At 40.4% G+C, this 14,400-nt stretch overlaps 1 protein-coding gene across 4 annotated transcripts in view; it reads right to left on the reverse strand.

Moving 5' to 3' along the window:
* DAAM2 (dishevelled associated activator of morphogenesis 2) overlaps positions 1–14,400 on the reverse strand; it is a 206,381-nt gene that overhangs the window by 93,399 nt on the left and 98,582 nt on the right. For all 4 annotated transcript variants that reach the window (XM_056357500.1, XM_056357499.1, XM_056357498.1 and 1 more), the window contains one exon: positions 6,738–6,827. In XM_056357500.1, the coding sequence (XP_056213475.1) occupies positions 6,738–6,827 (90 nt within the window). The remainder of the gene's footprint in view (positions 1–6,737; positions 6,828–14,400) is intronic.

The following is a 14,400-nucleotide window of genomic DNA, read 5'->3' on the forward strand; positions in this document are numbered from 1 at the left end:
GGTTTCACAGAGCCTTATTCTTGCCCCCTTTCTTTTTGGGGCCATACAGCTGCTTTCCTAGTTTGATTTATGGTGAGTTCAGAGAATCACAAAAGAACTTAGAGTGCAAAGGGCCTCAGACAGAAGAGACCTGTTCAAAGCAGAGCTAATTTCAAAGTTAGATCAGGTTGTTCAGGTCACTTTCAAGGTTTGAATACCAAGTTAAATTAACATGTTCACTGAAGAGCTGAGCTCCTGCCACAAAATTCTAAAGCATTGGTAGGAAGGGAAACAATTTTCTGATACACCAAAGACTTCAGATAAAGTCTAGTCCTCCAGCTTTGCCCTGTGGCCATAAGATATCCTCATCACTTAGCCAGCAATACATTCGCACTAAGCACTCAAAGCCCCACATAGCTTCTTCAGCCTCCTACTGTCTACTTTTGCTTTTAGGCTATCACACATGCTGTGTGCATTTTTCAGACTTCCCAAGAGAAACGAGAGTAGAAGCACCCACTCATGCACCCACCCACACTCCCTCCAAAAATTTCATGCAAAACTGGGAGAAAAACTCTCCTAAAGTCACAGGCAAGACTCATCAGACTGGGACTCCTTACAAATGGCTTCTCAAATACTGCAGGAAATCATGTTTGCTGCTCCCAGATACAGCGTGTGGAATAACAACTCTAAAGAAGGGAACTTATAAGGGACATGTTAAATCCTCCTTATAGCTATAAATCTATAACCAAAACACTTTAATATACAAATCAATAACAGACTCTGAAAGTATTTCAAAGAGGAAAAAATATTGCATGAAGATAGAATTGAAAACAATACAACTTCAACCCACCCACTTCATTTATTATGAGACAACCACGTGCTTGGCAATCTTCATACAGAAAGGATGAACCCCAAAGGGCTTTCATAGCTCAGATCAGACAATACAAAACCAAAAACCCATGCTCAGACAACACAATGGTGTGATCTTCATCTGGTATATTGTATCACTAAATAAGACCAGATGAAGATCCGTTTTCCCTCTTCTTTAGGGAATATCTACCATCCTCTGAATATCTCCATGTCTATCTTTCACTTTAAAGCAGGAGCCTGAAGAAATGAACACTTCCCTGCAGCAAGACTTGCAGAATTCCTATCTAAATAGAACAGAGGTAATGCAGCCTCCTGCTATTAGAACCTCCATACGAAGTGTTAAATGCAAAGAAAAGACGTCAGGGTTTTTTGAAGAAAAGCCCTGCTAGTTCACTTTAGCTGAGAAATAACTGCCTTTCAATCTTAACCAAGCTGAAACTACACTTCACAGTGCAAAAAACACAGAACAGAGCAACCCAAGAAGAAGCAGTAGGTGCAGGAACTTTCATTCACTTCAGAAAGTTTTCCCCAAAGGCAACGAAGACTCCAAGTTTTGCATTTACATCCCTCTTCTGCTTCGTCCCTGGTAGGCTAAGGTAATTATATCAAAAGCTACAAAAGCAGCTTAGACTCTTCCAGCAGATTTCATATATATCTTTTATATATACACACACATATATATATGAAATTATATTATACATATTAATTTTTATATTTGTCATTTTAACAGGAGGATGAATTAGAGGTATAGGGTGAATTGCACTCTCTGGAAGCTGGAACTGTAGCTGAGTTTCAAGCAGGGTTTATAACAGTAAGATATATATATAGCAGCTTGGGTTTGGATTGGAATTTTTGCTTAGAACTCTGTAAGAGTCTGAGGCAAGCATGGGCATGGGTGTGGAGGAGAGAAGTATCTTACTTTATATCGAGCTGCACAGTATCAAGCTATACTTTTTATGGTGACATTTTTCTGACAATGTAAACCTCAAGGGCAAAGCTCAAAGAGAAACTCTCAAAGAAAAAAACCCCAGGTCTCACATGTAGACATTATCTTCTTTGATGTTAGATGAAGCCAGCACGGGACCAAAGTGGGAGTTTGTGAAATTGAGCTGCAAATGGTATAAAGACTGCAGTAAAACTATGGAAAGTTAAAGTCTGACTAAGGCTAGGGTTCCCAGGGCATTCTGAAGCCTAATGTAGGGCTGGATGCTGCCCTCATGTTAGGAAAAGGGAACCGAGCAAAAGGTCATGCATCAGTATCTGCTGCTTCTTTGTTGTTTCTTTGTTGGAGAGGTGTAAACCTTCTCCAGAAGTATATCTGGGACCCTCTGCACCTGGACTACAGCTTCACTGGTTTCAGCATTGACCTGTCACCTCAGTCCAAAGGACCTGGACTCCTTAATGATTGTGTAATGCACAGAAGTGCCTTCCACTCCATCACTACTGTTCCTTGCAGCAAGCTCTCCCAAGTCTGGAGACTTCACCACAAAATCCATTCCTACAAGAATACCTTAGAAGACAGAAAGGTGCAGCAAGATAAAACAAGGAACAGTCCCTAAACAGAAAATATATTCAGATTTTTAATATTGCTTGGAAAGGAAAAGGAAAATGGAAAGTGGAAAAGGAATGTTGTATGCAGCCAAGGCATGTGTATATAGTATAGGGAAAGGTGTGAGAGGATGGCATGGCTAGTACATTGCCACAAAGTTTCCTAACTTTGCTACTCTTTCAGGTAGAGAGAAATGCATTTATATATAAACATAATTAATGACAAGTTCTTTGAAAATGTAAAACAATTTAGATCAAAGATTTTAGAACCAAGGAGTTTCCTGGCTCCTATCCTCATATTCAGTTTACTAGTTTTTTCATTCATCAAGTAGATGAAAAATATAATTGACAGATACTAAAAAAGTAATTGCAAAGGATGGAATCACAAGAAAATTCTCATTTTTGCGTATTGGCTGTTACAGCGCAAGGTGCAGATAAATTTTCCTTAGAATTTTTAAAACCTGTTTTTCTATTGCAGAGAAGCCTTTCTCTAGGTCTGTTTCCCATAACAGAAAATGTATAATCAGTTTAAGGATTATAAGCACATACTCCTTTTACAGATGCTCTAAATGCCTCTTTCCAGAAAGCTGCAGTGTGCCCATTATTGCTTCACTACTTGAGCTTGAATAATCTCACTTGAGTACATAAAGCACAATCAAGTCAACATGCAGCTATTCTAGGATACAAGAGAAATCAGAAGAGTACAGAGTAACCCCAAATATCTAGGAAAGCTCAACATAGTTATTAGTATTGTCATTTTTGCTGGGTTTGTTTGTAAAGAAGCTGTAGGACACAGCTAGTCCTGTTTGACTGTACCTTGGAAAGAGATTTGCCACCAATTTTTCCCTCAAAGAAACACAAAAGTAAATAACCAAACTTGTTTAACTCTGCACAATGTGTGTGCTTCCTACTAAAATCTGCTGAACTTAAGGTTTACAAATTAGTCTCTGGAGGCAGGAAAGGCTATAAAAAGAAAACAACTTGAATTACTTTCTAATAGTAGTATGTCTAAGAGCTTGTAGGATTGTGCAGAAGGCAGTAAGCTATTGCCTGCACAGTGAGGACTCATTCTTAAAAATGCAGACTGCATCCAAAGCTACGTGTGCTGAAGTAGCACAATATCTACTTTTTCTACCCTTCTGGGGATCCCCAGTATGAGCTCATTTACAGGTGAAATAATTGAGCTGACAAATTTTGCTTTTCACATTATTATTTGATCAGTATTTAATGAGATTATGTACTTTACTATCAGTTGCTGGAAAACAGCACTGACTAACAGCAGTTTTCTAAACCTTGACAGCAGAAATTTACAAGTAAATACATCTGAAAGCATGGTCTAGTGCTTGATCTAATTCCTGCAGAACATACAACTAGTAGGAAATCTAGAGACAATCTTACAGGAAGGAATTACAGAAGTGGCTTATATGTTGTATGCAAGTCTAAATTCCAGCTGATAGTGAGGCATGAAGATTATCCTAAACAAAACCAAAATAAAGTACCTGAACTGGGGGAGGATGTCATCATTTGTATTCTGTCTTCTTAAGACTTTACCTAGAACTCAATATGGTATCATGGGAAATTCATACCACAAAGAGGCAATCTAAAATATGTGTTTTGGGTAGAGGGTGCCATCGGTGGTGACTGAATAATGATTCTTCTGATGCAAATTAAGACAACTGCATCTCTCATTGTCCACCTTGTACTGATTACTGGCAAGGTAGAAGACAGCTGAGACTGAAAACACATTAACACTTTCCAACAGAACAGCCTTTATTCCTTGCAAGTAACTACTCCACAAATAAGAGTGAAACATTCACTATAGCTGTTAGTTGAAGCTATTCCTTTAGATCAAATCATTGGTGATTTGTTTTTAGTACTAATGCTTTCAGGTATGAACCTAGAATGGCAAAAAGTGGCCAAAGCAATCATGGCTGTAATACTGTGTGAATGCTCCTCTGTAGATACCACCCACAACCATGAAATTTCAATCCAGAACTGAATCTCCTTTGAGAACCATGGAATGTTGACTAGCAAGTTGTGCCACAGGCACATAACTTCAAATGCACAGACATATATGTCTTTCACCTATTTCTTCAGAAATGCTTGGCATCAGAAACAGGTGGAATGAGTTTTCTGATACAATAGTGACTTTCTGCTACTGTATTGGGAACAAGTACAAAAGACCATAGTCAAAGTCTGCCAAGATAAATGGAGTGTGCCTAGAATAATGACTGATCTTCATTTTAGCAAGTGCCATTTGTTTATTTAAGACAGTCCACTAATCTCACCACCTTTGGAGCAAATTAGGCAGCTATGACCTTCCATCACTTTTAGACTAGGAAAGGTATCTGAGATTAATGATTGTGAACAGTTGCCTCAGCCTGCACTTCTTGACCTTCTAGTTCACAGTGTTTTCACTTGCCACATTACAAAGCATAGAGCCCTTACTTCCCAGGAAACTCAAAGAACCCAACATCAGCAAGACAGAGCTTTCTGGTGGCTTGTCCTGGATGGCTGGCAGCATTCCGCCAAGTGAGGAACTGGGCCATTTGTGGCTAAAATTAGGTTACAAATTCTTCAGGGAAAGTTAACTTTCCTCTGAAGGCAAGCCTGCAACAAGCTTCTCTGTCAATGTAAAACAATGATGATAGGTGGATGAGGTAGTAGGCTGAGAAGAGAGATATGTCAACACTAATCATCTGACTGCTAGTGAGTGAAACAATGAATAACATGGGACAGTTAAGTTTTCAAATAATTGAAAGTATCTACAATGTAATGAATAGATATCTGGCAACAGTATTCTGTTCCAGTTAGCACATCATTTTGGGTAGCTGGAGTTCAGCTAATGGACGTTGCACTATAAATGCATTATAAAGATTTTCCAGTATGCAGCTTCTTTAACTCTGGAGGTCTTCAAGATTCTTACATGAAATCTACTGCTAAAAAAAAAAAAAAAAAACCCAAAACAAAACGTAATATAGTGAACCCAACGAACATATTAAATATGTTAACGTCTAAACCTTCCTGCCAAGGCTGACTGGTTCAGGAGGTAGAATCTGTGGTTCCCTAAGATGGCTACAAATAGATCCTCTCCCACCAGAGCTGAAATCACCAGCTGAGCCAGTCAGCAGAAATGTAAAGCAGACATTAATCAAAGCAGTCTGCACCTTCTCTCCACTGCAAGCTCTGTGTACCAGCAGGAAGAAGAATGGAGAAAACACCAAAGACAACTCAGCCTAGACTGCTTTTACGCACTTCCTGAATTATTGCTAGCTCTGAGGCACTGCAACTAATTTGTTGCTATTAACTTCCCTGTGTGATACATTTCAACCAAAAGCAACACACATGCAAAGCACCCATCCAATTGGTCTGACTGAGGTTTTCTTTAAATACATGGTAAGAAACCTAATCCCCTCCCCCAAAGAAAGCAGCAAACACAACCTCAGAATGACCATCATCAGGGTTTCAATCTGCCATCTTCACTATTGACATCTAAACCTCCTCTTTCAGCTTCTGTTATATGGACTTACATGTAAAAACTGATGCTCTCATAGCATGACTTCTGCATTTTGGAACGCTAACCAGCAAACCCACCACACTTCATTTCCCTAACATACATTGTTAATGAGCACATGCTATTTGGGCTATCTTTGTTTCTGACTGTTTCCTTCACAGACCAGCAACAGCTTTCCACCACACTACATTTGCAGGAATTTTTCTTTTGGTTTCTCAGCAGTTGACGCAACTTGCCAATGCACTTGGCCAGTGTGGTACATCAGCCTCTGATTAACTGCCCCTCTCACTGGTTTATCAGAGGTTTGAAGACCCTGAATGAAGAAGTGTTACATAGAAATTGATAGGAGCAGGTCTTCATTTCCCCGTGCAATACAGAACATTTATTAGAAGCTCTGGAAGGCCTTGAACTACCGAGTTTTAAGATACAGATATTTGAAGACATCTTGAAAGATTTCAGCAGTACATTTTCTATTCTAAGCAACCTATGAAAGTTTTTAAAGATTCCTTAAAATATTTCCATGATAGCTTTTCTTCCAACTCAAAGAAAAAACAAAACCAAAACACATCCAAAACTTAACACGTAAAATATTCAAAATAGGCCAATGCATGATTTTAACTTGTTAAAATTCTCTTCAGAAATCACACATGCATCCATTACTTATATTGTGCCATATTCATGCTGATAAAAATCCTTACACCACTCAATCATGTTCTTGAGTAAAAATTAGATAAACACATAGTTCAAATCTAGATGTATATCACTAAGTATGTACATGCACACAGAATTTACTGGAGAGCTACTTCAGTCAGGACAACAGTAGTACCTTCTTTTTGCTGCAGTAAATCTGCCATTTCTTCTCTGGAGGGAGTGCAAACATAGCCTCTCTGTTCTTGTCTGTGAGATCCAATTCATCCTGCAGATTGTGAAAAACAGAAAGAAAAGAAAAAAACCAACAGTCAACAGCTGTATTGGTAACTTCTAACAGTGAGAGGAATCTGGACTGGGTATGTTGACTAGCCTTCAATCAAAAGGCAGAGGACTTAGTGGCTCCCAAAGACTACAAAGATTACTGGTTTCATAATTTTTACCTTACTACTGCAAGTTCTCCCTGTCAGAGCAGAAGCTACGAAAAGCTATGAAGAACTCCCATGTTAAACTTCCATTACTAATGATTAGTCAATGACAGGAAAGATCATGTGAAAGGCATGAAGTAAAAACTGAAAGGACTGGTTTATGTGACACAGACACTCCTTACAACTCTTAGAAACTAAAAATTCAGTACACCTTTTTCCTGGCCTGCAGTACCAGCTTGGTCTTCTGTAAAAGAGCAATGAAATCACTGTGTCTTTTAAACAAAGGTCATGAGACAATTGTCTAGTAGCATACTGTCAACAGCAACCTACAGGTTGAAAGGTTGGCCCAGATGTTTGTCCTCTGAACCACACAGTCCACCCCAGCAAAAAGACAACCAGCATTTCAGATGTAAAGAACATATGTCCACACAGCATCACATCAGTTCTTACAGATCAGCAAATTCAGTGTCTCTTAAGAAAAGTGAATTCAGTAGAACACACCGTTTTAGAACCTAGCCAAACTTATATTTGTAAAATGAAGGATAATGTTGTGATCTGGAACTGACTCCCAACAAGCTCCCTCTGGATACACTACTGTATTCCCCAGCTTGGGTTTCTCTTCTGTAACAAGTGGATAACAATAGGCTCTCTTCCTACAGAATGTGTCTCTCATCAGACCAGAGGCTGCTACTTGCTCTGTGTTTATTCATCACTGACCAGAACAGGGCTCCAATCACAGCTGTCAGTTTCAGGTGCTAATGGGAATTAAACAAGAATCGTCTTCATAGCAAGCAGCCTGCATGAGTAGAGACAGATGAAGATGTCTAAATGAGAGTTTTGGGAATATAAAGACAAGCTTCCAATAAGGTTTCAATGAATCAGCTTTGGCAGGTTTTTCTTTTTCCTATATATTTTAAAGTGTTTGGAAAAGGAAGCGTCCAGGGGTTCAATATCAAGATGACATTGCTGCACTAAGAACACTGCACATGCAGGTTCTGGCACCCACACTAACCTAGCCCAAGCAGAGACAATACCTCTTTAACTCAGCCCAACAATGGCTCATTTGGAAAGCGTTCAGGGCTGGGAAACTTGTGAAAACAGTGAGCTAAATTGCACACTGAGCCTGGTAGCGGCTGCTGACAGATTTAAAAGCCCATAGAGATTTCAGCTGCAAAAAGGTACAAAAGAAATGCAAACAGTAACAAGGCAAGGTCAGTGCCAGCAGCCCAAGGTAGAAGAAGCTGGAGGGTTTTTTAAACAAGAAAAAGCTTAAAGGAAAAAAAAAAAAAAAAAAAAAAAAGTAGCTGTGCAAAAAGAGTGCAAACCATGTGGAAATGTTTAGGGTGAGTTTCCAAACAAGGGGGCAGCCAAGCAAGGCAAGGAGTTTTATACTTGCTACACACAATTAGAAAGCTCAGGCCAGGATCACATTCTTGGGGAGAGAGGGAGAGTGAAACGACATGTAAGGTCTTAAGACAAGTGAAGGAATGCTGTTGGAGGTCAAGCATGTGGCAGGGAAAGGAGGGGCAGACAGGGAATCAGAAATGCCAGGTTTAGAAGAACCACCAAAGAGGCCAGAATACACACCTGAAATGAGCTGGCCAGGCTCAGATAAATTCTTAGAAAATTTTTTATTGTTTTATTGAACTGCTTAATGAGCTTGGCCTTTTTGGTTTTGGTGTTGTTTGGGGTTTTTGTGGGGGGTTTGTTGTTGTTGTTGTTGTTGTTTATTGTTTGTTTGTTTTTAGATAAAGAGCAACTAACTACTTGGTTTTCTAATCCATACTGCTCTTTCTGGAGTCTGGTGCCTGATCAAACAAGCAGCAAAAGTTCTTTCTATAAGCTATGCATAAAACTATACAATGACCTCAACCAATACAGTCCAAGACAACCATTTCATCAAAAGAATGCTCCTGTTGACTAAAACTACCCCAAAAGGCAGCATACTGACACTTCATAGCTTCTAGACACTGTCTTGGACACTGGCAGTATCAGGGACATAAAGAGCACTCTGCCTTCAATGCGGCAATAAAAATATGCAACTTCCAGTCATGTAATTTTGCATCCTGATAGCATGGCATTCTTTTCAGGACAGAAGCCTAGAAAGGTAGTTTGAAAGGATGTAAGATCCAGTGGGAACAAAGTGCATCCACACCCTACTGTATTGTGACTCAGGGAGGGTAAGTTAACCCAGAAGAACTTTAGAAGTCATCACCTTAGCTCAGGTAACATCATAACAAGGAAACTACTCAGGGTTCCAGGCATAACGTGATCACCAGAGGCAGACCCAAACACACCTGACTGGAAAATAGCACATGGAGGGTGCATTACCCTTCCTTTTGAAACAGCTAGTGTTTATCTTTGTTAGGAGGCAAAATGCTGCATTCTAACCCCCAGGTCAGATGGGCAGGTAGCAAGCGTGAATATTCAAGCAGTGAAAGAGACAACTTCTCCAGAATGCAAAGCAGCAGTCAAGCTCTTCAACACCCTTTCCTGAAGTTAGCCTTCAGCCAGTGTGCTCCTTAACTGAGAGGAAGAAAGGAGTGGGAGGAACTGAGGAAGCCTACATGACCCCCTCTACCTACACCATTAATCGAATCCCACTCTATAAAGCACAAAGAAATCCCTGCAAAATACAAGAGACACGAACCCTCCTTCTGAAACCCTCCAAATCAGCTTACCTTTCCCATCCTCATCCCCTTTCTATAGCAGAAGATCAGAAGACCACTGTGACTGCACAGGAAACCCCTGGATCTAGCTAAGAAATAAGATCCTGGATGAGGCAGACCATTTTCCTATTCTGACTCAGGATTCTAACAGAAGACACATAAGGGAACTTGCTGCCTTGGAAGGAAGCAGGAGGAAAACCAGAAAGAATAAATTTCAGAAGGGTATTTTGGTCCATTAACAGGTCATTCTGACCCAATGGCAGAGGCAGATCTGTCAGTAATGTAGAAATTCAGACCCTAGAGTTAGCTCAGTGACAGCAAGCAGCTATTGAAGGAGAAAGGAATTGCAAAGGTTGGCAGGAAAGGGGAAGAACTACAAACTCTGAATGCTGTCAGAGTTGGAGCCAGACTGAGCAAACCAATGTGACAACACCCAGGGAGCAAATCTGAGGGCCGACAAAAAAGGTTCAGCCAGAACAAAGCAGGGAAAATGCCCTCCTCCATCACCTGTGCCAGTTTCCCAACAGAAATGTAGTAACTGCTCTTCTGTGCTTTGGACGGGTGGCTCAGTTCCAGCAATTCATGCCAGCATGACCCTGCACAATGGAGCTCAGCTTCCTGGCTCTTAAAAATACTTGAAGTTGCAAGTGTTCTCATGAAACATAGATTAAAAAGATATTTGCCAAGCTGACCTGAGGGAGATGTAAAGTACCTCCAGTTAATATTCCTTATATTTCTCTCCTTTATCTATTTCCTATTTTATTTTATTTACTGAGAGAGGGATACATTCAGTTATTTTCACTTTCATGTGGGCTTTTTTTTTTTTACTTAGAGAGATTGAATTTCAATGATAAAACATTTTAAATGTACTGGAGCTGGATTTGAGGTTCAAATATTTCCAGTCCAGTTCTCAGGCCAAAAGGGAAAATGGCCTCCATTCAAAATGGCTACAATCCAAGGAAATAAGAGACAGAGAGAAAGAAAGGGAACAAGAAGGAGGAATGGGTAGGAAACATAAAACCAGTATTTTGTGGGATTTAAAACCACATTATGTCCCTTGTTTTCGGGAGCATTCATCAAAGCGTCAAAGCTGGATTTGATGCTGGGTAGCCATCAGCTCAATGATGGTATCACTCATAGTGCCGGAAATGCTGAACAGAGAAGCATTTCTCACCAAGGGCAGCACTTTTCTCAGTGGTGTGACATGAAATTAATATAGAGAAAAAGTAATACTTTGGGAATGTAGAAGAGTGGTTCACTTGGACAGAGAACCATCAAAGGAGAACCTTTAACACCTACCAACATGATTGCCTCTCTAAAAGAGCCTTTAATGCCTACCCACACCTCTACTGAAATGTGTGTTGCATCTCCACCGTCATCTGTGGAAAGATGGGACAGAGTCACAGAACAGCTGCTCCTTCACCAGTCTACTTCACCTGGCCTTGCAAAAAGACTTACATAGGAATTTTGCAATTTAAATGAGGGAAAAATTGAAACAGTTTGAAAGGTATGTGAAGGCACAATGAGGCTTCTAATTTTCAACATATTGATGCTGAAGCCACAACAGGGGTAGGATGGAAACCTCAAGGCTATAAGTATACACAGTATCAGAGCTTCATGGCTCCAGCATCTCTTGGTCTCAAATCAGAATGCCGGAGACCAAAACCCCCAATCTTGGTTCTCTAGGGATATTTGCATGCTCATGGGAGCTTTCCTCAGTTCCAGTTTCTCATTCTACTTGTCCCAGTTCCACTGGCTGCTGGAATTCCTGGTCACCAGGCAGCTTCCTACTGACTTAAGGTCAGACAGCTGCTTCACTCTGTAAAAGACAAAAACCATCCAGCCCAAAACAACCAATCAGCCTTCAGAGGCTGGTTGGGTTGGGGCTTTGCAGTGTTTTTTGGGATGGGTGTGCGGGGTGTGTGTGCTGGTTTTGCTTTGTCTTGTTTTGTCTTCATAAATGTTTAATGAATTATGCACAACATTTACAGCATGAAGCATAGAATTCTGAACATGATATGTTTTATTTTACTGCAGACAATGACTTGGTTAATGTGGGCATAACGCATATTTTGCCAGGAGGGAGAGGAGATTTTTATTATTTTCTTATGTTTAGTTGGATACCTGTCTTATTTCATCAATTTCTTATAATTTCAGCTACAGATAGTTGAAGCTTTAATTTTTGTCTGTAGTTCACAGTCTCTCACTTACAAATGCTCTTGAAAACATATTTTTTCTATAACCATCTATAACAGGCCTGTGTTTCATATTTAATGGCTTTTTTTTTTTATGACTGAGAGAAGTTAATGACATCTAAAAGCATATTCTCATTTTTTAAATGTTTATTTCTGCCTACAAACATATTCATGCAATTATTGAGGAATTATTATGGAATGAAATCCTTTTACCATCCCCAGAGGGAACAGGTTTGACATGAAATCAGTCCTTAATTTACACCACAGAATCCAACACTAAAAATACACTGGCAAATAGGCTTCATCACTTCTGCTGTTCAGAGATGCCTGTTTTGACTGTCTGATCACAGGTCTATTGCACTGTGTGGTTCTTCAACAGCACACGGGTACTCAAGCAAAAGGACAGGCAGGACACGACATCAACAGGCATCATGGGAACCAAATCTTCACATGACACAAACTGGCAAAGCTCCCCAGAAAGGTTAAACTTTAGTCTCCCTTGTTAAACTCAAAATGGAAGCATAAGAACTTCCAGAACAGATGAGACTGGCAGTTATCTGACCTGTGACCTGCACCAAAAGCTTCAGAAGGCTGTGCAAGAGCCCTGCAAGTACAAAGCCATAGAGCAAACTCTGTAGATGGTCAAACACTTCCCAACTCCCTACCTCAAAAAACTGGCTGATTCTGTGATGCAGGTGAATTAATGTCCCTTTCAAGATGGAGATAACATTAGTATTTGCAAATTTGGGGGTTTTTTTGCTCTAGTCACATCAGCATTATCCTTAATGGTACTTTGTGAATCATCCAATAGGGAACAAAAACAAAAAGTAGGAGGATGCCTTTAGACACTCTAGAAAATCTCTATGATTTAAAGACTTTTCATTTTAATAACTTGCTTGCACGCTTACCTCAAAAATTTAGGTTCCAAGGGTATGTTCATTTTTACATTATGACATTACACAACATGAATTTCAGTTAAATGTACCACTTATCTTGCTTCCTGTTCACATCCCCATTCCTTCTTGTTCCCTTTCTCTTGCACATACCTGCCTTTTCTTTTCCCCCCTCTCTAAACTTTTTCACATTCTCTTTGACCCTTTTTCTGTCATGCACAAATGCACTGTCGCTTATCCACCTCATCAATCATTCTTTCTCAGTCTCTTAACAGCACCAAACCCACCCAAGTTACAAAATTAAGTATAACACCCTGTCTCCAGTATAATAAATTCACTATACAGTACAATACCTGCTGCCTCAGGTTCCCCAAAGTAATTTATATGGATGTCTGTCACCATCTCCCCAAAAGGGCCATATTCCAGTTTCACTGATGCTCCCAAGTGGCATAGCACAGCTGATGGCCTTGTGCCCTGGACGAATTTATTTAAATGTTGTACAAAGTAAACAGCAATTATGACACACCATGGGATGCCATCCAGCATCCACTGGCAGGCCACAGAGAAGATTCATGTTCACGTGCAATCACTTGGAGAAAACAGTTGACGGTGGCTTAATCAATGCTGAAGTACCACTCAAGCTGACATGAGATAAATGGCACTGATGTGTCTGGGAGTGCAGAGGAAGGGGAAGCAGTGGAAAGAGATGAGGGAGGTGGTTGTCAGCAGCAAGCTACAAGCCTCTGCAATAGAGAATCCAATCCAACAAAACTATTATAGCTCTAACAAGTGAACTGGATAGGACAACATTGCTAGCACACAACTTACACTGCCTGAAAGCTAGTTTTACATTAACAACAGGCCCGGGAACTTAATTTTTCAGTTCATGTGCCTATGCCAGGTTCTGTTGGCAGATAACAAACAGGTTGGTCTGATGGCTCTCATTTGAGCTGTCCCTCTGCCCATTACAGAGGGAGGTCAGGGAGGAGCAGAGACAGTCATCACAGGTCCAGAGGCAGCTGTCCAGAAAGCCACTTCACAGATAACTGCAATGAATGAATAAAAAATTATTTGCAAAGAGACTGAGATCTGAAGAAGAATTGCTTGTGAATCCTTCAAGTGAAGAGGTAAACCTTCCCTATTTAATCACTGTGTCCACCTCCAGGGGACAGTATAGGATTGTTCCCCTACAGTTTTCCTTCCATCACTTTGTTCAGTCCAGCTCATTAGGCTGATATGTAAGAGGCAGCCTGCTGGAAGAGTGCTCATTTCCAATACTGAGATCGATAAGGCATTCTGAAAGACTGCCTGTCCAAACTGTCAGAGAATGAGGTTCATTTAACTGCACAAATTGCCTATGCTTACATACAAACTGGAGCAGTAAGCAGTACAAAAAAAGTACCACTCAGCAAAGACCCCTAAAAAAGAGAAACATTTCACAGGCTTTACCTAATATGCAACTGCAAACAGCAGAGCATGATTGAGGCAGGCATTGAGAGGAGTAAAACAAAGCCTCCTTCTCTAGACATCTAGTTCCTATCCCTACCTCCTCAGGGCTGTGCTTGCCACAACTGCATGGCCATACCCACAGCAGAACTTGACAGCAGATACTCTTTCAGCAGGCAACAGCACTACTACCCACACAGCTAGCTCATC

The sequence above is a fragment of the Falco biarmicus genome, chromosome 12, assembly GCF_023638135.1.
Source record: "Falco biarmicus isolate bFalBia1 chromosome 12, bFalBia1.pri, whole genome shotgun sequence".
NCBI classification, from domain to species: domain Eukaryota; kingdom Metazoa; phylum Chordata; class Aves; order Falconiformes; family Falconidae; genus Falco; species Falco biarmicus.